At 35.0% G+C, this 24,029-nt stretch overlaps 4 protein-coding genes across 4 annotated transcripts; 3 read left to right on the forward strand and 1 right to left on the reverse strand.

Annotated features, from left to right (window-relative positions):
* The first annotated feature begins 263 nt into the window (after positions 1-263).
* Positions 264-1,850, forward strand: LOC110720729. Its single transcript, XM_021899776.1, has 2 exons — positions 264-1,190; positions 1,317-1,850. The coding sequence occupies exons 1-2, from the start codon at positions 264-266 to the stop codon at positions 1,848-1,850; spliced, it is 1,461 nt and encodes a 486-aa protein (XP_021755468.1).
* A 7,312-nt stretch (positions 1,851-9,162) lies between these two features.
* Positions 9,163-11,638, forward strand: LOC110720730. Its single transcript, XM_021899777.1, has 2 exons — positions 9,163-9,905; positions 9,949-11,638. Exons 1-2 carry the CDS (start codon positions 9,163-9,165, stop codon positions 11,636-11,638), a joined length of 2,433 nt encoding a protein of 810 aa, XP_021755469.1.
* A 3,353-nt stretch (positions 11,639-14,991) lies between these two features.
* Positions 14,992-15,797, forward strand: LOC110720731. The gene is made up of 2 exons (XM_021899778.1): positions 14,992-15,206; positions 15,275-15,797. The coding sequence occupies exons 1-2, from the start codon at positions 14,992-14,994 to the stop codon at positions 15,795-15,797; spliced, it is 738 nt and encodes a 245-aa protein (XP_021755470.1).
* Positions 15,798-20,017: 4,220 nt separating this feature from the next.
* Positions 20,018-21,160, reverse strand: LOC110720732. The gene is made up of 2 exons (XM_021899779.1): positions 20,853-21,160; positions 20,018-20,747 (listed from the first exon to the last, which is right to left on the reverse strand). Exons 1-2 carry the CDS (start codon positions 21,158-21,160, stop codon positions 20,018-20,020), a joined length of 1,038 nt encoding a protein of 345 aa, XP_021755471.1.
* Positions 21,161-24,029: the final 2,869 nt, after the last annotated feature.

Below are 24,029 nucleotides of genomic sequence, written 5' to 3' on the forward strand. Positions count from 1 at the left end.
TAATTCTCCAAATTTTTGGAGGGAAAATTTTCCCCCCTAAACAAAAAACAGGGCATTATAAATAGCAGAAGGCAAGTAATTTTATCTTCCTCCTCTTACTTTTCATCACCTGAGAACACAAAAAATACACAGGGCATTAAAATTGTTAAGGAAAAAAAAGCCAGAAAATTAAATAGGGGAGGGGTACGGTGGGGGGGAATTACTCTCAGTTTTATCATCATCGAGTAATTAAGGGACTCTTTTCACCCATGCCAAATTCCGAAATGGAAACAATTGATTTTCTGAGCTTCATTGGCAACAACTCAGGTGAAACAACTCAGGCATCCTCTCAGGCATCAACTCAGCCATCATCTGTTGAAACAACTCAGGCATCATCTCAAGAAACTACTCAGGCAGCAACCCAGGCAACAGCTCAGGCAACAACTCATGCAGGAACTCAGTCAACAAGTCAGGCAGCAACCCTGGCAACAACTCAGGCAACAACCGAACAAAATGAACGCAGGAAATACATGAAAGATGTGGAAAGGAAGGTGTGCATAGAAAGCCTACTACATGCAGCAACAAACCTGAAGCTACCTCCAGGGACAATTAATAAACTTTCCCACATTCATGGTGTTAGTAGGTGGACTTTGCAAAGGATATGGAAGCATGTGAAGCTTAGTGTGCGTTTGAAACAAAGCATCAAAATCAGCAAAAATCAAAAAGGAAAGGCTGGCAGAAAACCAATTCAACTGAATGTTGAACAATTGATGGCAGTCCCCTTGAAAAAAAGGGGGAACATTAGGTCATTAGCTTCAGCAATGAAAATAAACAAGTCAACAGTTGGGAGGTTTGTAAAGAAAGGCAAGATCTTAAGGCATAGTAATGCAATCAAACCAACACTTACAGCTGTGAATAAGATACAAAGGCTACGATGGTGCATGCAACAAGTAATCTCAAGCACAATTAATACCATCCCCCGATTTGGAGATATGTATAACGTGGTTCACATTGATGAGAAATGGTTTTTTATGACAAAAAACTCACAAACATTTTATTTGGCACCAAATGAAGTACGTCCTTACCGGAATTGTAAGTCTAAAAGGTACGATACCAAAGTAATGTTTGAGGTTGCATTGTCCAGAGCAGTTCATGGACCGGATAATGAATGTTTGTTTGATGGGGAGTTAGGATGTTTCCCATTGACAGAAGTAATTCCAACAAAGCGATCTAGTATACATAGAGTGGCTGGCACTTTGGAGATAAAACCAATCAAGAATATTACATAATCAGTGATAAGGAAGTTATTTATTGAGCAATTGCTTCCCTCGATCAAGGCAAATTGGCCAATTGATGCATGTGGAACCATTTGGGTTCAACAAGATAATGCTACACAACATTTGCAACTACATGACATTGAATTCAGAAACGCAGCAAACACAGAAGGTTTCAACATACATCTTATAGCACAACCCCCAAACAGTCCGGACTTAAATGTTCTCGACTTAGGGTTCTTTAATACAATTCAAGCAATCCAACACCAACAAGCCCCTAGAAACGTGGACGAGCTAGTAAGTGCTGTCAAGTATGCTTATGAAATTTTTGAGCCTCGTAAAGTTAATCATGTGTTTCTTAGCCTACAATATTGCATGCTTGAGATAATGATGGTGCAAGGTTCAAATAATTATATACAACCACATCATGCAAAGGAAAGGATGGAAAGAGCAGGAAATTTGCCAACATACATAGAAGTCCCTATTCAGTTGCTAAAAGAAAGTATGACTTCTTTGCTACAACAACACATGGAATTACATGGATTGACAAACACTGTTCAGGAACCAGAAGAAAGGGCAGAGGCAGAAACAGAGTAGATTCCAAGGGAAACAAATACCTCAATCGGGCAAGACACGTCTATGCAAGTTCATGAATTGGGAGGAATGATGCAGGACATGTGCATTTCCAGGAGGTGATACAAATCAGGTAGTGGCATGTTATTCCAAAAGATAAACAACGCAAATTATGAAATTATCACAAGAATTTTTTGATGTACAGATTTGTAGTAACTTGGCAGAGTAGTCAAATGTTGGTTATGATCAAGACTACTTCAGTTTTTAGTATTTTGCCCCATTTTGTGTAATGTCTATAGGGATTAAATGTACTTTTGTGATGTTTAGAAGGTTGCAATCATGCAATTTATTCTGTAATTATAAATGAACCAACTTATGAATTATATCAACTTTATTTATTACTTTAATGTATGTGTCCACAAAACAGGAAGAAGAACACACAATACACAACTCAGAATTGTTTTTTTTCATAGTGTTGTGATCATCATGGGGTTGGCAACAACATTGCAACTGTGTGCCTCATCAAACATCTACGGGATGGAGTGGCATCACAGTGCCTCGTCAAACATCCTACAAGGTGGAGTGGCAACAAATACGTGTTTAAGGGACTGCTTAATCGTGCCTCGTCTAACATCAAAAAAAAAGATGGAGTGGCATCACATAAGCTGAACCCCCACCCCCTCAGAGTAGATTATACACATACTCATCATAGGGTCTCTCTGTCTATTAATAAGTCTACTTAATAAACAATACAGGACAACAACATTGTACCAACATTTCACCAAATGAAACTAGGATCATTACTCCACCTTACAATGTACAACACAGAGATTTGGACTTACAATCACCAACATTCCAATTCACAAATACTAACAGATTTAGACATCAGAGTTCGAATTAAAAATTACTCAAATTCACAAATACAAAAATACTTCAGAGTCGTAATTAAGTCAATACCCAACATAGTAATCGAAAGTAAGGAAAATTCAGAGATTTGGTCTAACAATCAGAAATACTCCAATTCACAAAAACTAACAGATTTAGACAATTAGAGTTCGAATTAAAAAGTACTCCAAATCACAAATACAAATATACTCCACCATCATAATTAAGCCAATAGCCAAAACATTTATAAGAAGTTAGGCTAATTCAGAGATTTGGACAGACAATCACAAATACTCTAAATCACAAAAACTAACAGATCTAGACTAAACAATCACAAATACTCCATTTTTAAAACCTTAGGGTAATTAACAGGTTATCTGGCCTTTTTCGGATCACAAAAATAAAGAGGACAAAGAAGTCGAAGCATTTCACCTCCATTTTCTGGTGTTTGGCCGGAAAAGTAATTTTCCGGCCCTTGGGACTTAAAAACATAAGCGTCGACCTCTATATCAGAAGTACCAAAGTCAATAGCCCTTTTTGAACCCCTAGATCTGACCACCCCCAGCCTTCTAGAAGGTATTAAATTGCTACCCCCTTTGGTAAAGCTGGGTGGTCAGGAAGACTGCATGCATAATGGTGTCTCCAGAATCACGCCTGGAGGTGGCGAGCTAGTGATGGTTGCTGCAGGGGTGTTGGGGATAAGCTCCTCTTCGTCATCATCGGAGTTGTTTAAGGTAGGGGTTTGGTTTAAAAATAGATTATGCTTCAAGAACTCATAATCCTCCTCATTGAACTTTGAATTCATATCAAAATAGATCTGGAAATGAAACACCACCAATTTACGAATTTTGGGTAGAAATTTTTTCAAAAACAAAAAAAATCTAAGCTTTTCTAACAATGAAACACAAAGACGAAGCAAAGATTTAGTTGCAAGCCGGATCTCACTATTCCGGCATCATAGATCTAGGTTTTGAAGGATACCAAATAATTTTAAAAAGCGAAAAACAGAGAACGGAAATGGAAGAGGGGGTGCTTGAGTTTGGATGGGGTTTTCAGAGAAGAAAAAAAATGCCAAGCATGGAGAAGAAGGAGCCTCGGTTGTAACGGAGGAAGAAGAGAAGCCAAAATGGAAGAGAGAGAGGCAGTACCATTTTAGGAGAGAGAGGCAGTAAGAGGAGATTAGGGGGAAAAATAGGCTGAGGCTTTAAGGTTTTAATTGGGCTAAATGAGGTTAGGTAGTCAGTAAGTAATATGGGAACATGGCCCAAAATAGAATGGGGCAAAAAATAAAGGACTACTCTAAATGGCAAATGGGGCAAAATATAAGGGACGGAGGGAGTAATAAATTTCCCATAGATTAAAAATTACCTTAGAAAGTTAATTCCCATCGCAATCAAACAAAGCTTGAGTACAAAGAGTCAAAGATTAAGAATGGTCCTTATTTTGATTAAGTTTCTTTCTCTTTAGTGTACTCCCTTCGTTTATAGAGGTAATAGTCTATTTAAAGTACTTGTACTATTTATCAAAAAAATTAATAAAATTAATTGTACTTCGTAACTAAGTAAGGGACGGATGTGAGAAAAAAAAAATACTATAGTACAATTTTTTTTTTTTTTTGAAATAAAAGAATTGATGAGACTGATGACCATGTAAGGAGAGAAACAAAATTTAAAAATATCGGACAAAATATTCAAAAAAGAATGTGATGTACTCCCTTCGTTTCGTAATAATCGCAATATTTTCCTTTTACATATGTTTCATAATAATTGCAATAATTTCACATTTAGAAAGGATCCACTATTATTTTACGGAGTATTATCTCTCTCCCACTAACTTCATTTTCACAAATATTTTATTATTTCTCTCTTCCATTGACTTCAGTTACATTACTTTTTATTATTTCTCTTTCCTACGGAGTACTAACTATATTGTATATATATTATAAATAATTTTTTTTGGTCCCCATCTTGTAATTTTCATAAAACTACGTATATACCCTAATGTTGCGATTATTACGAAATAAAAGGAGTATTTGAAATTTTGAATAAAAACGACCAATTTGGAAAAGTGAAACCTAACATTTGCAAAAAATACATAGGGGTACCTTAATGTAGTGTGCCAAACCTAACATTTGCTTGTGAATTAAAGAAGGTGGATGTTAAGAGTAGATTCATTGATTTGCAATTAATGAAGCTCCTTTTTTTATTTTATTTTATTTTTTTTTCAAAACGCAATAAATGATACATTAATATAGGATACTCAGTTCTTAACAAAAAAAAAAAAAAAGGATACTCAGTTTATTCAAAAAATAAATAAATATAGGATACTCAGTATAATTAAATGAAACGGCATTAAACAAGGTTTGGATAATTGAATTATTTTGCTGATTCTTTACAAATGAACAGAAAAAATGAATGTGGGCACACATTCTAATCAAAAATCTTCTACGTATTTCAAACGATAAAAAATTAGGCACTAAAACAATACTATTAGGTGGATAAAATAAAATAATACGGAAATATTCCCTTCGTTACGTACTTACGTGTGTCATTTTCTCGTTTCCTTTTAATTGTTAGTTCACGTTTTAATTATTTTCTAGATTAATATAAAATTATAAATATCTTCTACACATTTTCCCTCATTCATACCTACTTCCAATGTATTTATAATCTATTTTCATTTACTAAAATAATTACCTGATTCAAATGTACCTATTCATATTTACATTAATATTTACCTATTTTCAACATTGAATTAACGTCTTATTGTTTGATATTGTGATATATAATTATTGCTTTCCATCGTTTTAATTTCTTTAATAACGCATAAAATAACCAAATGCAACTTTCTTTAAGAAATGTAGAGAGTACTTCATAAAAAATTGAGAATAACTGAGTGTCAATTATATTGATTTACCTGTGTTTTTGTTATAAATTTTCAAATTGTTTCTAGTAATTTTTTTGTACGTTGAAAGTGTTGTCAATTTTAGAAATGGGAATCCAAAAAGTTCTCAAATGATAATTAAATTAGCCATTGACAGTTTGACACACATTTTAAATGATGTGGTGATGAAGTATAAGAATCTTTCGATTGATAACCTACATTACATGAAATATAAAAAATTTAAAAGGATTGAGGAGGATGAGTCTTTATTCACTTATTTTAAGACTTGAAATTGTGTTTTTTTACCATAAAAAATTCTAAAGGTTTTATTTTACTACCAAATAAAAAAATAAAGTTGGATTTCACCACCATTTAACGGATTTTCTTGGTGGGGTCTACTATGTACACGTGTCACCATATTATTGGGTAAAAAAAACCAAAATAATCCAACAAGCCCCCATCATCAACACACCCTCCCAAACCCTCACCGCTGGATCAGATCCCCAGTCCACTGCTGAACTGATTCCTGAGCCCTATCGCTGCCTCTCCCAGCCCAACCTGATAGAACTTGGACGCACGCGGAAGTTTAATGGACCATAATATCATACAACAATTTTATGATTTCATAAATTTCATCATAAATTGTACAAACATGTTTGTAAGAGCTCATGTCTCTCACTCTCTTGATAGAACCCTTAATTTCTATCAACCATTGGTAGAGCTTATGATTAGCTCACTTCTTACTCATGCACACATAACATATTTATAGTGGTGTTTTTCCCACTTCTAAATTTTTTTATACCTATCTCATATTACATGTATCTAGATTTTTCTACATCACTCATCTTAGATATTTTACAAGATATTTCTAAACCTCTCTTGATTTTCCTACTTTATTCTAGTTTTTTTCTAATCTACACACTAGATATTTCTAGATTAACCTCTAACAATCCCTCTTAATCTTGAAAAATCTTTGTTGAAAAAACTCCATTGATGCTTCTTTCTTCAATGATCTCTAAATTTGATTTTTGAAGTTTTCCTTGTTATGCACGTTGATGCCCATGTCACCAACCATTTCTTGATTTGCTTCATATTCTATATTGTTGATCTTTTATATTGGTACCCATGTTACCAACTATCCCAATTTTATTTCTTCATCACATCTTGTTGATCTTCAATGTTTTGTGTTGGTACCCGTGTTACCAACTTGAACTTGCTCCCCCTAATTGTAATTTTCTCAACTTTTTTGTTGGTACTCATGTTATCAACAATTTTACTTTGTTGGTGCTCATGTCACCAACCATCTCCGCTAATGCTTTTGTCATTAGCAACTCAAATAATATTTATCGAGATGTACTTCAATCTTAGTTTTTCTATCAAAATGTTTTTAACTTAAATTTCTCTTCTGATATTTCTTCAAAAACATTAATCTTCACAAAAACTTACTTTTTTTTTTCCTTTATATCCTCTTCAATGTCAATCTTGAGATTTTTCATATCTCAGTCCTTCGGTCTTTAAATTCTTCGTTCTTCAAATTCTTCGTAATCACGTTCCGGCTCTGATACCATGATAGAATTTGAGCGCATGCAGAAGTTTAATGGACATGAATATCATATAACAAATTAATGATTTCATAAATTTCACCATAAATTGTACAAACATGTTTGTGAGAGCTCATGTTTCTCAATCTCTTGATAGAACCCTTAATTTCTATCAACCATTGGTGGAGCTCATGATTAGCTCACTTCTTACTCATGCACACATAACATATTTATAGTGGTGTTTTTCCCACTTTCTAGATTTTTCTACACTTATCTCATATTACATGTATCTAGATTTTTCTACGTCACTCATCTTAGAAATTTTACAAGATATTTCTAAAACCTCTTTTGATTTTCCTACTTCATTCTAGATTTTTCTAATCTACACATTAGATTTTTCATACCACATCTAGATTTTTCTAGATTAACCTCTAACACAACCCACCACAGACACCCTCTTCCCCACCCCAGCCTCAACCTTACTGCCTCTCCAGCCCATACCATCAAAGGTACCCTCTTCCCCACCCCAACTCCAGCCTAACAACCTCTTCCCCACCTTAGCCTCATGCACGACACCTCTTCCCAATGCTACCCAATCCTTGGTACCCCTTGCCTCTGCCATCCCATGAACAACCCCCTTATTGATATAGTTTTGTGAGTATTTATTTATTTATTTATTTTTAAAGGTAAAATACACGATTGAATAATCCCTTATCGCTATCATTAAAATCTAAAAGTCCACCTATCAAAGGATTGGACTAATAGATTAGAATAAAAAAAGTACAACTAATAAATAAATAAATAAATAAAAATAAAAAAAATTAATCACAAACTAAAGTTTCTCAAGGAAGCTATACAAAAAGCTTCCATAGGAATTAGGAAGCTAAAATAAAGTAAAAAGTACTATAAAATAAAGCAAAGACCCAAAAATAATATGACCCAAGGAAGTTTGCCGACAATTCAAAAACGGAGGTCGAGACGCGAAGACGATGACGGTGGAGGTGGCGGTGGTGGTGGTGGCAGTGAAGGCGACGGAGTCGGCGGAACCAAGGGTTTTCGAATTCCACCGACTTGAACCCTAGATATCCAACCAACCACAAATTGAAGTGGATTGAAGTATAAAAAACGAAATCAAAGGAAAAACCCATAATATCAAAGCCATGCATGATATAAAAAACAAGATTTGAAAAATCTTGTTAAATTTCCAACCCTTTGGTAATCATCCCTTTGAAACTAAAGAGAGGTTAAGATGAAGGGGTTGCTTTGGAGGAGGAGCTGACAACGGCGGAGGCTGCACGGTGGAGCGGCGGAAGCGGTGGTGGAGGAAGTGGCGATGGCGATGGCGATGGCAAAAAGCAAGAATACAAGCTTTAAATCAAGAAAAAAGAAGCCAAGAAAGAGAGCCATGAGAGAAGAGGAGAGAACACAAGAGGGAGATCAGAGGAGAGGATGAGAGAGAAAACAAAGAAGAAAAACAAGAGGTGGTTTTTAGAGACTCTCTAAAAAAAAAAAAACCTGTAATTTGTTTTGTGAGTATATATTGGAATCATTTTAATAAATAGATTATTAAGTTTTCAATTGTTATAATTTAAATTTATTGATAATTAAAGATATTATTAATTAAAAATTTGTGTCGATGTATGTGCCATAAAAAAATAAAAAATAAAGTCTTTACTCCCTCACTGTTTTAATAAGTGTTACACTTACCAAATACAGCTGTGTTTTATAAAGTCTTATACATTACTTAATAATAAACTATTAACCCCACTATATTTCTTTTACCGTTTTAAAATAATTCAACTACCCTACTTACCTCTTATTTTATTTAAATCAATTAAATCACCTAAAACTATGTATCGATAAATACGTAAATGGAGTAGTGAGCCGTATTCCTATTCCAGCATCTCTGATGTAAAAAAAGCAGTTCAAATGCCAAAAATGCCAATAATTACTGCTCTGTAAAAGTTTGAGCTGACATCTAAAAGTGAAAAAAGAGTCGAACCATATTCTAAATTCCAATCACCAAAATGATCCTTCAGCCCAGAAAACCAGTAAAGCAAAATAGTACGGAGTACTTGTTAAAAAAAAAAATAGTACGGAGTAAAATTCTGAGAAAAAATTCTGTGATGGAAGAAAACTCCATTGTAGAGGAGAGAGAAAATCTGATGGTTCCACCAGCAAATGAAGGATTACCAACCTTTAGAAGAGCTCATTTTTTGAAACCCATCTACAATCCAACTAATCAGCTTCTCCCAAAACACCCTTCTATTTGTCTTCCTTTAAATACCAAGACAAAAAAGCTGAAAGAAAGAGTTGTTTTCAAGGGTAGGTTAAAACCCCATAAGTCATGGAGTATTTGGGTTGAAAATCTGCAGAAAACCCATGAATTAAGTTGGAAAAGAGCTGGAATATATGACGCAATTAGATGTTCAACTTATGAAATTAAGGAGGATAATGAGTTAATCATTGGATTAGTTGAAAAATGGTGCCCTGATACTAATACTTTTGTTTTTCCTTGGGGTGAAGCAAGTATAACTTTGGAGGATGTTATGATCCTAGGAGGGTTCTCAGTTTTCGGGTTTTCAGTCCTCGAAAACTCGTGTAATATTGCAGATGATCATAACATTGTGAAGAAGCTGAATGATGCTTGTGCAAAGATCAAGAAAGATACTAATGTGTCTAATGTTAGTCATCTTGAATGGATGAATTACTTTAAGGGTTATGGTGGTGAAATGGAAAATGTGGCATTGATTGTTTTATGGTTATCGAGGTATGTTTTTTTCTTCCTTTAATGTTAACCGCATTGCTGTTAGTCTTGCTAGAGGTACTCGAATCGCGCTTGCTCCTGCTGTGTTAGCTTTAATTTATAGAGATTTGAGTTTGTTGAAGAAGAAGATATTAAGTTTAAACTGTGAAGATGGTCAAGGTGATGGTTCAAAGCTTGTTCTTTGGGCACCCTTTCAATTGATTCAGGTTTGGGCTTGGGAGAGGTTTCGGACATTAGGGCCTAAACCCGAACCCCTTGTTCATGGTGAGCCGAGATTGGCTCGTTGGCACGGAGTGAATGGTGTGAGAAATAGGAGGTTGAGGGTTGAAATTGAGTCTGCCGGAGGTGAGTTTTTGTGGAGGCCTTATGCTTTGTATGTAAGAAATTGGGAATTTCCTAAGTTTTATTGTGATGAGGAAATGTGGGTGTTGGTGGATTCTGAGGTGGATGAGGAATTATTGTCATTTGGGGTGTGTTTGAGGGTGTGTGAGTTGGTGGGTGTGAATTGTGTTAAGCAATACCTGCCTCATAGAGTAGCAATGCAATTCGGAATGGATCAAGATATTCCGATTTCCATTCCTAGATTGAATGCTGATGTTGAACTTGCTTGGAGTAGCTATGACAAACCGCTTCATGGTTTGAAATTCTATATACCTCCTCGATTGCTTGAAGGAGATATTACCATTCAGTATTCTAATTGGTGGAAGACACTAGATTCGCTCCCTGTTGAAAAGCCAATACAGAGGAATAGAAAGACGAAGGTGAAGAAATTATCTCAAATTCTACAGGGAAGTAAGGAAGGGAATTGCAAGGAGGCTCCTCTTCCTTCATCCTCCCCATGTACTAAGGCTGTTGAGTTGGATTGCTTAGGCAATAGCAGGGAAATGCCAAATGAAAAATTACCATCTTCTGTAAAAAGTAAGGGAGTGCAGGATATTGTGATTGATTTGCTGTTGGGGCTAGATGACAACAGAAAGAATGAATCGAATGCTATAGAGCAAGACAGGGAAAAAGAAGTGAATGAATCGAATGCTATAGAGGAAGACAGGGAAAAAGAAGTGAATGAATCGAATGCTATAGAAGAAGACAGGGAAAAAGAAGTGAATGAATCGAATGCTATAGAAGAAGACAGGGAAAAAGAAGTGAATGAATTAAATGCTATAGAGGAAGAGAGGCAAAAAGAATTGTATCAGAGTGATGGTAACCTGGGTGTGGACAGCAAGTATTCAGAGAGTACTCAATCTCAAAATGAAATTCCTGTTGGTTCATCTTCCCAATGTAATGTGGAGATGTACGTAGATTTTGCTGGGAGTAGCAGTAACAGGCCATGCGGAAAATCAACTTCTTGTGAACATAGAGAGTACTCTGAGGGTGCTTGTTCTCCAAATGAAAAATTGATCGAAGATAAAGGAACCTTTAGTGGAGCAAGGTCGCTGATCAAAACTGAGACGACTCCTTTGTGTGGTGCAATTGCTGAAGATGTACACCAGACAGTTGCAGTAGTTGTCGACATAGAGCAAATGAAGCCTTCACCTGATGATATTGTTAATGTCAGTGATGAAGAAATGGATACAGTTGCAGTAGATGACGACATAAAGCAAATGAAGACTTCACCTGATGTTATTGTTATTGTCGGTGATGAAGAAATGGATGATTATCTTAAATCGTTTGAAGCAAAAAGTCTGGAAATTGATGCTAGGCTAAATAGGATTGAGAAGATAGTTTCTTCCCTATAAGCAGCTAAGAGAAGGTCCATGGTAAGGTGAGATCTTGTGCCGACATTGATGTGTTTATATATACAGGGGCACAGGGCAAAGATGGATGTAGCTTATGTTTAGATAATGATGGTACGGATAGGAATCTGAGCTAGAATTTTTTGTAAAGGCAGTTTTATCATAGTGGCTGGATTGACAAATTAAAGAGTTGAAAAAGAAAGGAGGACAGAAAAATGATATAAACTCTGATCTGGTTTTAGTGTAATCTACTGTACTTTCGACAGATTCAGAAATGTCAATGTAAGTACTCAGTCCATATATATATATAGGCAATGTAGCAGCATGATGAATGCTTAATTACGCTAATCATATAATAATTTACTTATAATATAGCATGTTTGTTTGTCTGTACTGTTTGCAATACAATCTTTACTTGGTTTATTGTATCTTGAAGGTTGTTAGTTAATTCCAATGCTGATATGTTTTTCCCCAAGTATATTAACTTTAGGTTGAACTGATAAAAAAAATTTCTATCGGAAAAGCTGTTACACTAGAGCGAAGAAAATTCATATTGCAGAGAACAGTCCATCTCCGAATTCTCTTTGGGCTATTTCAGAATTTCCCATAGAACAGTCCTTCAATTTGATGGAATTTTTTTTTTTTTCTGCGGTGGCTGAAAAAACCCACTCAGTCACACTGAAATGTTTTTGGCAAAACAATGAACCAATTTTCTGAAATACTGCATCCGCGTTGCTGTCTAGCCTTCTTACTAGTATCATGATTTATGAAGCATCCCATAAGACTTAGCAAGAGGAGTGTCATCTTAGAAGATGTCTTTGCTTCCGGGAGTCTGTTCTGACTTTAGAGCACATCTTCTTGGCAAGGGGATAAATCCGAACATAATTAATGACAAATTGGTTGATAATCATGTTTCCTTGTGAGATTAACTAGAGAATTATTGCTTTTGTGACATACCTGAGGTGCTGCTGCTGCTGTGCAGCATCAGTTATGGCAGGAAATGAATACTAAGTAATTTAGAAGAAAATTACCATTTAAGTTGAGTATACTAAGAAATTCCTACTCTATTTATTTGATTATTAAAACCAAACCAAAATTCCCTTAATAAGGGAGGAAATTTCAACCTTCATGTAGGGAAGGTAGTTTTGTTCATCAAACTTCGTGGCATTCAAAGGCGCGCTGTAATAGGTACTGCTGGTTGATTTTTGGGCGAACTTGTATCTTTCCACCCAGGAATTACAGCAGAGATTTTCTTGTCCATCATATTAGCAATCTTGAGTTCATCACCATGATTTAAATCCAGCTCGTTCACCATCTCATTTGCAACACTCTTCGCGGTGTCAAACATGATGTGGAATGGAAAGTGGACACTATAACCTGTAGTTCCATAGATTGAAGCACATAAAACAAACAATTAGTTACATAAAACGATATAATCTCATGATTAAATTTTATATCCAATTAGATACACAATACAAATATTTATAAATTAAAAGCACACGAATGAAGGTGTCTCCATATAAGAAATTTTGAGTCATTTCATATTCCACATATTAAAAAATTTTATGTACACGTGACAATCCGCGAATTAAATCCATGAAGTGCTCTCAAGATTGGATGATGATATTCCTTAAGTAAAACAACATAGAATTGAATGCAATAAGAAGTAATATGATGCATAATAACATAATATAAAAGGGTATAACCCAAGATTAAGAAAAATACCTCTGTTGTTGTTCTGATTGGAGATCCTTAACTTGAGAAAGACGACGGTTTTATCATCAGCAAACGTAGTACTAGACATTGTCATGTAATTTTCTTTAGTAATAGGAATTGCCATATTATTCACTGTAATTTGTTTTGGAATGATGTTGATGATTATAATTTCTGAGCGTTTGATTTTTGCGTGATAATCTCATCAGCTGTTTAAATAGAGATCTAGCTATAGCTTATGGGCTGGTACCCTCTTTGAAAAAGTCCTCTACCTTAAGGTATATATAAGAATTTTCACCCAAGGCATGCTTATTGCTACATAAAAATTTAGTGTAGGTGCTCTCTAATCCTACTTTCGAGGAGTTTAGAGTGTAACGTGAATATCTAATATGAAATTAATTCGGAGCAAAGAGAATATCACAAACGGAGTAAAAATGTAGAATATATTATTCCTATTGTATCTCATCGATATGACTATTTTTTTATTCTTATTGCAAACGAAGTATAAGTATTAAATTCCCTCAAAAAAAAAATGTATAAGAATTAGATGTGCGTAATAATATACGTAATGCTAGTCTAGAATATTATTCCGTACTTGCCAACTTGCCATTTGTAAATTGAAAAGTTGAAACTTAGCTAAAACATATACGAGTACATAACTTGTTTACTAAATAGTATTTTAGGCAGGCAAATATGAACTTTAAATTTGGTCCTTCTGTATTAAGTATGCAGACCGACCAATGTTCAAATCCAATTTTTGCACAACCTTTGATGTATTTGGAAATATTTTTCTAAAGAATTTTTGGACTTTAAATTTATATTTATCATTGTATTCCGTATGTTTGTATCACTTTTTTATTTCACTTGAATCATTTCAAATTATACGAATGGAGAAATGACTTTTACACGATTGAAATTTAATTTAGCATTCTTACTATTGTATTGAAAATAAAACAAATGAACAAGCAAAGGTTTGTTTCCCCTTTCATTGTGTGATGATCATTATAAAAATTATGCGTAAATGTTTCCAATTTTAGCCCAAAATATCACTTTTTAATGCCCTGCACTCTTACTGTAGAACTGGACTTCATTTTTAGAGTGTCAATTTTCAAAGCACGCCAAACTTGCAGTAAAATAAATGCACATACAAAAGCAAATGAACCCAACAAAATTGAAAAAAAAAAATAAACCCAGAACTTCACAAACCCAGAAAATTAGCAGAAAAAAAGATGATGATTTTGGAAAGAGAAGAGTTAATGGTTAGACCAAATGGAGGAATTCCAACATTTAGAAAATCCCATTTCCTTAAACCCTTCTTAAACTCCACTAATCAACAACCTTCTCTCTCTAAACCCCCTTCTCTCTCTCTCTTCAAACCCTAAAATCATTCAAGATGTCACAAAATAGGTGTCTTTCAAAGGTACTCCAAATCCACGAAGGTTATGGAAGTCATGGATTGATGAATTACAACCAACCCATCAAAGCATTTGAAGAAAGTTGGGATCTTTGATGCTATCGCGTCGTCGGATTATTACATTAAGAAGGATAATGAGCTGATCATAAGTTTAGCTGAGAAATGGTGCCCAGAAACTAACAGATTTATCTTTTCTTGGGGTGAATGTACCATTACTTTGGAGGATGTTATGATTTTGGATGGATTTCCTATTTTGGGTGTTTCTGTTCTTGCCCCTTCTAAAAATAGAAATTTTGATGATATTGAGGCTAGTTTGGTCCATTTATGTTCTGAAATTATGAGTAATTCTAATAATCTTGTGACTCATTTAGGTTGGATGAGGTATTTCAAGGGTAGAGGTGGTCATTTGGAGCATGTTGCATTTCTTGTATTGTGGTTGTCTAGGTATGTTTTTCCTTCAAATGGGTACAATACTATTGCTCCTAATTTATTTTCAATTGCAATTAGTTTAGCAAATGGTACCAGATTGCTTTAGCTCATGCTGTTTTAGCTTCGATTTATCGTGACTTGAGTTTGTTAAATGAAAAAATTGTTAGTTTCATATCAGATGATGGTGAAAATGGTAGTACAACTCTTGTTCTTACTGCACCATTATATTTAGTCCATGTATGGGCTTGGGAGAGGTTTACTAGATTAGGTAAAAACCCGAAGTTTCTTGCTCGTGAAGAGCCGAGATTGGCTCGTTGGCACGGTTCAAAGAAATTGAAATATGGGCTGCAGGATGTGGAGTCATTTGGGGATGACTTTCTGTGGCGGCCTTATGCTTTGAATGTGAAGAATTGGGAAGTTCCTAAGTTTTATTGTGATCAAGGAATGTGGTTGTTGGTAAATTCTGCTATGGATGAGCAACTATTGTCATTTACAAGGTGTTTGATGGCTTGTGATTTGATAGGTGTGGATTGTATGGAGCTATATCCTCCACATAGAGTAGGGATGCAATTCGCAATGGATCAAGATTCCCGATCCCATTCTTAGATTGAATGATGATCTAGAACTTGCTTTGAGTAGCTATGAAAAATCGTTTGATGGTTTGAAGCTTTATATACCTCCTCGATGGGTCGAGGGGGATGTTACAATCAAGTATTATGATTGGTGGAGGTCAACATTGTGCCTGCGTGATCATGAATCATTGACCATCCATGACAGACAGAGGAGAAGCCTAGGAAAAGTGGTTGAGGTGTCCGGAGTACATGTTTGTTCTACTCCATGTAATGATGCTATGGTTTTAGTTTCGACTGGCAGCAGAAAGGAGATACCAAATGAAAATCCATCTTATATTCCGGGAATTGCAATCCAAAATCCTTCCAAAGTTCCAATGTGCCTGATAAAAACAAGCAAATAAGTACAATAGATTTGATAGTGTGGTCAGAGGAAACTGTAAAATGTGAGCACAATATTGTGGAGGAAGGCGAATAAAATGGGATGTGTAAGAGCAAATTGGACGCAAATGAAAAGAGCAATCTGCATATGGAGTGCATTCATTTGCAGAATGACTCATTAGCTGAAGATCAGGAAACCTTAAATAGGGAAGAAACATTGCTTGACACTACATTGAACACGATATGCTACACTTTTACTAAAGATGAACATGCTGAAGCAGCAAATCACAGTACAGACATCAAGCAAGGCAACTCTGCAGCTGTTGCTTTTCTGAATATCAGTGATGGGGAAGAAAATGAAGAAGATAATGGTAGTCGCAACCCTTTTGAGGAATTACTTCCTGAGTTTGAAGCCAGGATTAGTAGGCTTGAAAGGACAGTTTCCGCTCTCAAAACAGCCAAGTTTGGGTCTTCAATGAGGTAGTATATCTACTCATTTGAACTAACATTGATGTATATTTGAATGTAAAGAACAAGATTAGATTCAGCAAAATTGGCTCGGGTTTAGATGCTTTGAATGTATTGTGTGACACGAATCATCGCGATGTTGGTTGTATTAGATCACTGTTACCGTATCTGATTTTACCTATATGCATTAACTTAGAAGTTACAGCGAAAAAATCTTGCATATATACTCGCTTCTTTACTGTGTTCATGTCAGGCCCTGCTTCTGTAATACTCACCGAAACTTGTGGTCAGAGTTCGTTTAAGGTTCTCATGCAGACATGCAGTAGTGAATTATAACTAATTTTGCCTGATAAAGAAAGAATGGTCTAATAACTCATGCAAGTCATACTTCATGTAATTTTAAATTATTTTATGACTGCTAATTTCATATGAACCTTAGCATTTATTTGAGGAAATGAACCTTGGCATTTGAAGTGTATTGGATCATTATATTAATGCTTGGACCCTCTCTAGATACATTGATAATTTTGGAGGATGCATTCATCTCAATGATAGTTTACTAGTTTCAAGCTGCAATACAACTATTCCTAAGTTTTTACTCATGCATGCCTTGCAAACGGGAATATATATCATTTTGCTGTTAAAAATGTTTCAGGAGGATCTCAATTGAAATCTCAGTTAAAAATCATGTCAGCAGATCGAAACTTGTAAACCGTCTCTATGTTGTATCTCACTGTTGATCTCTGGCTTCTTCCCTGTTAGCGAATCATCTACTGATGGCATATTGTTTTGTGTTTTGATCCTTGATAACTTTCAGCTGTTTTTTGTCATTCTTACCTGCCTCATATTGTGCAAGTACAACAATCTCCAAGCCTATGAATAATCAAGTCATTGTTATATGTAAGCTCTTAGCAGGATTAAGATTAACATTCATTTCAGTTTTAAATGAAGTGGCCAATATTCATATTCAGGCCCTGACTTACTCTGAAACTAGATTTGGATTTTGGAGTATATTTGCAACAAATTACCAGTTTTAACCTCATCTTTAAGTAGTAATCTGTATTTAATTCTTGGCCACTAATGTGTTTCTTTTATACAACATTGCCCATTAATGTTATTGAGTATGTTCATTTACTTATGTATATGACAAAGTTTCTGCTCAAATGTTATACATAATGGTGCTGGTGCCTAGATACTACCTCCCTTTCGTATTATCAGCAACAATTTCTCAAAACGGTAGCTACACATTATGCAACAAAAAAAACTTCCCTAATATAGTAAATTTTTTTGTATGAATTTACATTTATACCCTTACTAAATCTTTTTAAGCAGCACTTAAATTTCTTAATCAGATTTGATTAAATTAATAATGTAATTGAATTATTGTAATCTCTCCCACCAAAATTAAATCAACTCCTAACTACTCTCCTTTAATTCTTGCATCCCCAATTAAATCATCAACCACCTTCATCATTCATCAAACATACCCAGAAACCCTAACCCTCGTTCTTCCCTATTTCACGCCCCTCTTTCTCTCTCTTCACTCCATTTCCTCCATCTACTCCTTCAATTTCTGAAATTCGCACCTCTTGGATCCTTCAGATCTATTGTATCTTCTTCTTCTTCTTTTTTTTTTCATAAGATCTAAACGATCTATCAATGGAGTACGTCCCGAAATATCGTTGATTTGACCCCCTTAGAAAAGGTTTTCTACGCAACCACCGACGAGAAGGAGCTTGATGTTCTTTCTGATCTTATCATGTTCCTTGAGAAGGAGTCTTCTTCGCCTCGTCGATTTTACGAATCTGGTGAAGCTCGAAAGGTGTTGTCTGATGGTGGGTTTGAAGCTCTTGGAAGGGTCCTCAATTCAAACCATGCCCATGGTGAAACTGACACGCCCTACATTCAAACCACGCAGAATCGGCAGATGTGAGTTTATGAGGAAGATTGGTGGGAGGGGGGTTAAGATAACTGACCTAATTGAAGAAGAGGAAAAAGCGAAGTGGGGTGATGGAGGGTCAAAAGACAGTGTAAAAGGGAAGGAAAAAAAGTGAGGCGGAGCCTGAGAAGGTGGAAGGCAAAGCTGAGGAAGAAGAGGAATGGTGGGGTTGTACCATGGCTAATCCTCCACCCAAAATGTATTTCCCTTTTGAAGAAGCAAAAGTTGGGAACAAACGGGTCAGATCTGAGTGACTGCCAGCGTAACATTCTCTATCCCCTAACTTCATTTGCAATTCTGATACTTTATGAATCCCTGTTGTTGCATAAGTCCCTGTTTTGGTAATTTTTGGTTCATGCTAATATACCGAGTCCTTGATGATGCTGTGATTGATGAACTTGGGGATTGTTGTTATGTTGTTGTTCCTCTACCTATAATTGCTGCTATGCTTTGTGTAGTGTACCTATCTATTGGAGATCATATTTTTATGATGAACTTGGGAATTGTTGTTATGTTGTTGTTCCTTTACCTATAATTGCTACTATGCTTTGTGTTGTGTACCTATGTATTGGAGATCATATTTTTATGATGAACTTGGGATTGTTGTTATGTTGTTCCTCTGCCTATAATTGATGCATTGCTTTGTGTTGTGTACCTCTGTGATGGTGATCTTATTGTATACATGAACTGATTATGTGATGTGAGTCCCTGTTTTGATTAGATTGTATCAATTTGGTAAGCTTCAATGATGACTTAATGGGGTTGCTGATTGTTGGATGATGATTGTATGAATTTTGTTGTTGGTTGATGTCCTAAATTGAGTCCTTATTTGATCTCAATGACCAATGTGGAGAGATCATTTTTGTTGTTGGTTGATGTCCTAAATTGAGTCCCAATTTGATCTCAATGACCATTTTTGAGAGATCATAAACCAACCTAAATTCCATATGATGAAGGGACTCTTTTGGTAAACAAAGAAATGTTTGAATTGCTCAACTATTTGGTTTGTTTATTTTAGAATCAAATAGTGTTGAGGTAACAAACATGGTTCTTTTGTGTTGATGACAAAAAACCTTCTGATGTTCTTTTTTACATTTGAGAACCTAAAGGAAGGAGTTGTGGGTGCTTTTGTTGTTGTAATATAGATTAGCAAAATTAACATCATTGTTCCATTCAATTAACAAAAGGTTTCATACCATCCATACATAATAGAGAGTCCCACAAAAGTTGCACATAACCATACATATAGAGTCCGATACATCACATTATGGTTATGTGTGGCAGTCTAGATCTATATCTAGGTCCTAATGACCGCCCAAAAACAAACTTACACCCAAAAGGAAAAGAAAAGAAAAAAAAATTATGTCACCTATTTTAAGCATGAGCTGATTATGTGATGTGAGTCCCTTTTTTTTAGCTTCTTTTCAACCAGCATCTACTTCCATTTCAACATCTTTTTCTGCTTGAACCTAGTTCACTAGTCTGAACTTGTCATTAAGGTGGTTCATTGCTTGAGCTACCAACTCAGGGCTAAATGTGAGCCTCTCAGGCAGAATTCCTTGCTTCTCCAAACTTCTCTTCTTCATATGGGTTGGAGTGAAGTTGTTGTCTTCCATCATTTTTAGTATTTCAGTCATACATGACTGTAATGTGATCCATGTGAATTTGTTTGAAATTGGGTCAAATGTATTGTATGCCTCTTCAACCACTTTCACTAACTCCTCAACATTTTTGGGGAAGGACTGATATTGAATTGACTGCATAACTATGAACAGCCCTAAGTCCAGCACATTTAGGTCTGGAGATTGTGGGGGCTGGTACACCATCTTGATGTTGAAACCATTTTGTGTACAAGCTGCCACAAACTCTGGATCAGTTGGAATTTTATGGGGTCTTGCATTATCCCATTGTATGAAAATGTCCTTAGACAAATGTGCTGGCCAATTCTCTATAATGCATGGAATGACCTTATTAATCAACATGTCTTTGATCACATCCTTAGTTACAGATTGCAATGCTTTAATCTCCATTGTTCCTGCTGGTATGTTCTTGCTGGATTTCTTTACCCTTTGCTCATAAACAAAGCCAAATATTTCATACTTGTCATCATGGATCATTTCCCCATTTGTGTTGTGTTGTGGCTTTGCTATCATGGCCATGAACATTGCCTTAACCTTAAACCTCCTTGACTGCTCACACCTATAAGGGTTTTCTTCATTGGGAAAAAGATAAAACCTTCTTGTCTCTGGGTTCAAATAGAGTCATTTCTCATCAATGTGAACGACATTGCTCATGTCAATGTACATTGGGTCCTCTGTCTCAGTGGCAGGGGTGAGGTGTGACAACACCCATCTCAGTCTCTCTATCTTGTGATTATCAGTTAGCTTTGGGTGGTTGGTGCTTGTATGAGTTCTGAGCAACCCCTTTTTCTTCGGTCTGTGTATTGTAACATGAGAAATTTTTAAAGCACCTGCATAACTTCTTTTTGTGGTTCTCAATCTAAGTGGGATTGATAGGAGAAATTCTTCAGAATATTCTTTGCATTTGGGACCAACTTTGCCAAGTTTTTTATTCCTGACATCAATCAGCCCCTCACTCTGTTTTTGCTTCATTACATCATTGAATATTCTGCTTACTGGTTGATCTATGCACCCCAAATTTTGCTACAATTTTGGTTTGCATCCCTCGTTCTAATGTATCATCCTCCCTAAGTTGTATTAGAATTTCATCAACAATACCTCGTTTTTCGGCAAGAGTAAGTTGTGTTCTGTCACTTTGTTGCTGACCATTAACTCCATTCTCATTTGATTCAGCATTTTGTTGGAGGAGATGTTCCTCCATTAAAAGTTGATCCATGCTGAAAGAATCATCACCATACCCTTCTTCCATTTTGTTTTTTTTTTTTTTTTAGGTTTCAGATTGTGCTGTGAGAGAGGAGCTGCCTACCACTAACTAATGCTGATGCTGCAACTTTTTGGAAGCTGGTGGATGTAGATGATGATGCTTGAAGCCTTGACTTTTTGGAAGCTTGAATTGCTGACTTTATTAATTTAGGATTTTAGATGTTTCATTAAGAGGGCTATATTTAATGGTGGTCTGTAATTTTTTGAACATAAATGGTGGAGTAGTAAATGTTGTATTTTTAACTTAGGCTGAAACAAAAAAACAGGGAGCCAAATTTGAATTTTGGGGGAAGTTGAAAATTTTAAATTTGGAGGCCAAATTTAAATTTTCCACGAAAATTTTCCCTCCTTTAGCTGTAAAAAGACTGTCAGCAGCATGTGGGGTTAAATATTTGGTCCCCACTTTCTCTCTCATGAAATTTTAATCACTTACCCTTACTTTTGCTAATATGCTTTTACCAAATTTTGTCTTGGGGTGTGTGAATCTAAGTTTGTTGCTGATTTTATGAAACGGAGGTAGTATAACAGAAACATTGGATAGAACATCAATATTCTGTAGTCCGTACAAATTTTAAAATTTATTTGGTAACCCTTATTCGAGGAAAACTAATTATTTTTTGTGAAAATGAAAATAATGTGAACAAAATAAGCCCTTGATAAAGTTTGACAGGTTTCATTTTATTATTAAAAAATAAAAATAAATAAAAAAACCTTGGCCAATGGACCACATTGGTATAAAAATTAGCAACCTATTGACGACTTAAAAATATAGCAGTAAGCGGCAACATTGTAATACTTAGTGATACACGATTATAGCAACTTGACTGGGTAGTTTTTTTTTTTTTTTTTTCTTTTCTTTTCTTTTCTTTTTGAATAATAGTATTATACTAGAAAGAAAATACATAAGGTATAAATAATTTACTTAAAAATTTTGCAAAAAAAAAAGAAAAAAAAAAATATTCAAGTAAAAAAGGCGGGAAAATTTTTTCACAAGGTAATAACAAGTGTCATGGAAAAATTTGCTTTTAGTATTGGTTAATAGATACTCCGTACTTCGTATTATTTGGCTAGTGAGCATAATAGCTATATGTCAGTTTCCTTCTTTGGCTTTGTTTATTCCATGTTCATAAACAAAGCTTAGTGTACTAATATTAATGGAAACTGACATTATTCCATGTTCATAAACAAAGCTAGTGAGCTCAGATCCATCTCCCATAAATTTGCAAGCTTCTTTACATAAGCTGAATTTGGATATTTTTGGGGAGGGGGGGGGGGTTTGAAGACGACGACGCAAATTGATTGCCGGTGGTAGTTATTGTTGATTTAAATACTGTAATTGTTAATTTTTATACCGTTATTGTTGATTTGTATACTGTTATTGTTGATTAGTATACAATTGATGCATATCCGATTGTCGGTGGTAGTTATTGTTGTAGATGATGACGCAAATTGATTGTCGGTGGTAGTTATTGTTGATTTTAATACTGTTATTGATTGTATACTGTTATTTTTTATTTGTATACTGTTATTTTTTGAAAAGAAAGTTTTTTTTTACATCGTAGTAATTACTATCAATGCTTTTGTGTGAAATTACATTTTTACCCTCGGTATCGTCGCTTCTTGGTAGTGGGCTATCACGGCTCAACTTGAAACTTGAGAGTGGGGTTCTTTACCCTTCCTCCCAGTCTAGGGGAGTCTAATCGGGTGGTTGTCTAAAGGTATAATAACTAATAACTATTATAAATTTATAAATCTATCACAATACCAAATAAACACATTCTTGTATCAAAATCAAAAATTTTGGTACCAACTCCGAGTAGAATTTAGGCTTTGTGTTTTTTTAGGGTACCAACTTTGGGTAAAAAAAAATGTGCTATAGATCTATTACAGACACAATTAGGTGCCTCTCTCTACCCGGGTCTAGCTCGCTAACTTGAGGTTGGTTAATAATGAGAAAATTTGGTATAAATAGAGTGAATTTTTTTTTTTTTTTTTTAATTTTATATAAATTGCTCAAAAATAATTAAATTTCATAATTAAGGCACATTTTATCAATATTTTGGTTTTATTGTCCACATCAACACAAATTTTTTTTTCTTGGTTCACACTAAAACCGCTAATTGAATTAACGATTTTACTCTTTATGAAATCGCTAATTTTTAATTAGCGGTTTCACTCTTAATGAATCTACTAATTTAATTAGCGGTTTATGAAGAGTAAGGATACTTAATTGAATTTTGGTATAAGTGTATTAAATTCAGGATCCTAAACCGAATTTATTTAGTTGCGGTTTTCTGTTTTTTGGTTTTTTTTGTTTTTCAAAATCATATGATATACTTCCTCTGTTCCACAAATACTGCAACAAAGATGAAATTACGCATCCCAAAATACATTTTATATGTTAAATATCTATAATTATATAAGAGTATTTTATTGTGGATGCGACACGTGTAGTTTTGGAATAATTCTAGTGATTACTTTAATATTTTGTATATAATACTAGATAATGTCTGAGCATTGCTCGGGTTTTAAAATTAGTACGGAAAAGTAATTGAAATATAGAAGTCTCTCTCTATAT

This window comes from Chenopodium quinoa, unplaced genomic scaffold (genome assembly GCF_001683475.1).
Source record: "Chenopodium quinoa cultivar QQ74 unplaced genomic scaffold, ASM168347v1, whole genome shotgun sequence".
In the NCBI taxonomy this organism is placed as follows: domain Eukaryota; kingdom Viridiplantae; phylum Streptophyta; class Magnoliopsida; order Caryophyllales; family Amaranthaceae; genus Chenopodium; species Chenopodium quinoa.

Excerpts from the sequence above, each read along its gene's own strand:
- LOC110720729 (XM_021899776.1), top strand. The coding sequence starts at position 264 with ATGGAAACAATTGATTTTCTGAGCTTCATTGGCAACAACTCAGGTGAA. Across the intron at positions 1,191-1,316 it reads GATGTTTCCCATTGACAGAA|GCAAATTGGCCAATTGATGC; the intron begins GTAATTCCAACA and ends CCCTCGATCAAG.
- LOC110720730 (XM_021899777.1), top strand. The coding sequence starts at position 9,163 with ATGATCCTTCAGCCCAGAAAACCAGTAAAGCAAAATAGTACGGAGTAC. Across the intron at positions 9,906-9,948 it reads ATTGTTTTATGGTTATCGAG|TCTTGCTAGAGGTACTCGAA; the intron begins GTATGTTTTTTT and ends CATTGCTGTTAG.
- LOC110720731 (XM_021899778.1), top strand. The coding sequence starts at position 14,992 with ATGATTTTGGATGGATTTCCTATTTTGGGTGTTTCTGTTCTTGCCCCT. Across the intron at positions 15,207-15,274 it reads CTTGTATTGTGGTTGTCTAG|CAAATGGTACCAGATTGCTT; the intron begins GTATGTTTTTCC and ends CAATTAGTTTAG.
- LOC110720732 (XM_021899779.1), bottom strand. The coding sequence starts at position 21,160 with ATGAAGCAAAAACAGAGTGAGGGGCTGATTGATGTCAGGAATAAAAAA. Across the intron at positions 20,748-20,852 it reads ACTGAGACAGAGGACCCAAT|GTGTGAGCAGTCAAGGAGGT; the intron begins GTACATTGACAT and ends AAACCCTTATAG.